Below are 2,002 nucleotides of genomic sequence, written 5' to 3'. Positions count from 1 at the left end.
GTTGAATAAACCTCTTTTGGACATGAATGAAGTGTCTCAAACCGTTTCTCCACCTCCTATCTCTAGAACAACCATAGGGCCTTTATCTCATGGAAATGCCTGGTCTCTTACACAGATGAATTTTCCTGATACCAGTCTTGACTGATGAAATGCAATGCACTATGCAATGTTAATGACCTAAAAATGAAATGAATGTACAAATGGGGGGTGCAAATTTGAGGTGCTACACCAACCAAATGTTTATCATGTGAATAAAAATTTCATATTGCCAACATTACAATTTGCACACAGCATATTCAACATGTTGACAGTAGAAATAGTCATTAAACTCAAAAATGTAAAGATAAAAGCAGTCTTCTTGTTGGATGGAACATGAGCTTATCATCATTTCCCCCTGAAATTTGTAAGAGCGGATTATATCACTTAAATTTAGGATATGAAAACCAGAGAAATAGATAAAAATGTGATTTAAATTTCACTTACGTGTTCATCATTAAAGTGATGTTGTCTCCTTCAAGAAGGATCCTCCCTAATCAAAACAATGGCATCATTAGAACATGCATAAGTGGCAAAGACAAATAGAAGAAAAAATTGAAGACCTTATCTTTACCTAATGTCTTTCTGCTCTTCTTCTTGACATTTGCTTCTTCAGCGTCATCCAAAACCAAATTCATGTACTCATCAAAACCCTATTTAAAACAACAAAATAAAATCACAAGATCATCAAATTCATGTACTCATCAAAACCCTATTTAAAACAAAATAAAATCACAAGATCATCAACCATCTGCTCAAATATCCAATTTCTAATTAACACGTGCTGTCTACACTAACAAAAACAACAATCAAGCCGTTTCCACCAAAAACCGAGCTCATGAACCAAAAGGCCTGAAGTGTTGAAGGAGAAAGATGTTTCCACCAACAATCAAGCCGTTTCCACAGAAAAAGAGATTACTGCCTGAGAAAGGGCAAGAAAAACTAGAACAAAACTGAAACAAAGTAGAAGGTATCAATTGTTAAACTAATTAGCTAGAAATGTGCTGTCGGAAATGACATACAAAGAAAGGAGAAAAGGAAATTGGAGAATAGAAACTACAAAGGAGACTGATGGAAGTGTCACACGTCTCAAGATTTTATGGAGTGTCCTTTAGAGGCTAGAATTTGTTGATATTTAAACAGTTTAAAATGGAAGCAAAAACAGCTTCATTTTTCCAAGTTTATATACAAAATCCTATGAGCTACTACAACAATTTGGAACTTAGGCCAACATGAAACATAATCATTGATAGCATTGCTGAAACCCTAACTACATAATTATATACACTAAAGTAGATAGGCATAGAAAAACAAGGCTTGAAATTAAAACTCACAATGATTCTTCCTTCAATCCTCAAATCCTTTTGCTCAAAGAGCCAAATCTGAATGCGAACTTTCTGCAAAAAAATTAAAACCGAAATCAGATTAGAAAATAATATTAAGGTAATTAGGATCAACCGAAATGAGTGTGGGAACTTACGCTTTGAAGAAACCTGAAGATCAAGTTCTGGAAAAAAACCAAAAAAAATAACGCAGGTTAGGTTAAGTTGTTAGAGACAAAGCATAGTGAAATTGAAAGAAAAACAGTGTATTGAGAAGACATACAATGGGTTGGGTCATAACCCTCTGAACTTTGGTACTCGCCATGGTAGCTAGGTGTAGAGACGCGATGAGATGTTGCAATTTGCAGAAACGCGATGAGATGAACCCTAAAATTTGAGCAACCGCTACCGTGCTCAGTTGCTGAGGGGTTTTGGACACTGATATATTTACTCCATTAGTTTTTTGAATGATTTTAAATATATATATATATATATATATATATATATATATATATATATATATATATATATATATATATATATATATATAATTAAAAAAGTTTTGTCATATTCGATTAATTTTTTTTAATTTAAATAAATTTTGAAATATTTAATTAGAATAACATATATATTCATTAAAATTT

The 2,002-nt window shown here is 32.4% G+C and overlaps 1 protein-coding gene across 1 annotated transcript; it reads right to left on the bottom strand.

The window, feature by feature from the left end:
* Nucleotides 1-359: 359 nt before the first annotated feature.
* Nucleotides 360-1,799, bottom strand: LOC127092143 (uncharacterized). Its single transcript, XM_051030953.1, has 6 exons — nt 1,642-1,799; nt 1,517-1,543; nt 1,371-1,433; nt 611-689; nt 484-529; nt 360-394 (listed from the first exon to the last, which is right to left on the bottom strand). The coding sequence occupies exons 1-6, from the start codon at nt 1,681-1,683 to the stop codon at nt 385-387; spliced, it is 267 nt and encodes an 88-aa protein (XP_050886910.1). The 5' UTR covers nt 1,684-1,799; the 3' UTR covers nt 360-384.
* Nucleotides 1,800-2,002: the final 203 nt, after the last annotated feature.

Source organism: Lathyrus oleraceus, chromosome 6 (genome assembly GCF_024323335.1).
Source record: "Lathyrus oleraceus cultivar Zhongwan6 chromosome 6, CAAS_Psat_ZW6_1.0, whole genome shotgun sequence".
Lineage (NCBI taxonomy): Eukaryota > Viridiplantae > Streptophyta > Magnoliopsida > Fabales > Fabaceae > Lathyrus > Lathyrus oleraceus.
Note: the sequence above shows the minus strand (reverse complement) of the source record. Positions and strands in the feature narration are given on the sequence as shown.

Bases quoted from the DNA above. Each gene is read 5' to 3' on its own strand.
- LOC127092143 (XM_051030953.1), bottom strand. From the start codon at position 1,683: ATGGCGAGTACCAAAGTTCAGAGGGTTATGACCCAACCCATT. The intron at 1,544-1,641 runs GTATGTCTTCTC...GTTTTTTTCCAG, and splicing joins GGGTTATGACCCAACCCATT to AACTTGATCTTCAGGTTTCT. The intron at 530-610 runs GTAAAGATAAGG...TGTTTTGATTAG, and splicing joins GAAGAGCAGAAAGACATTAG to GGAGGATCCTTCTTGAAGGA.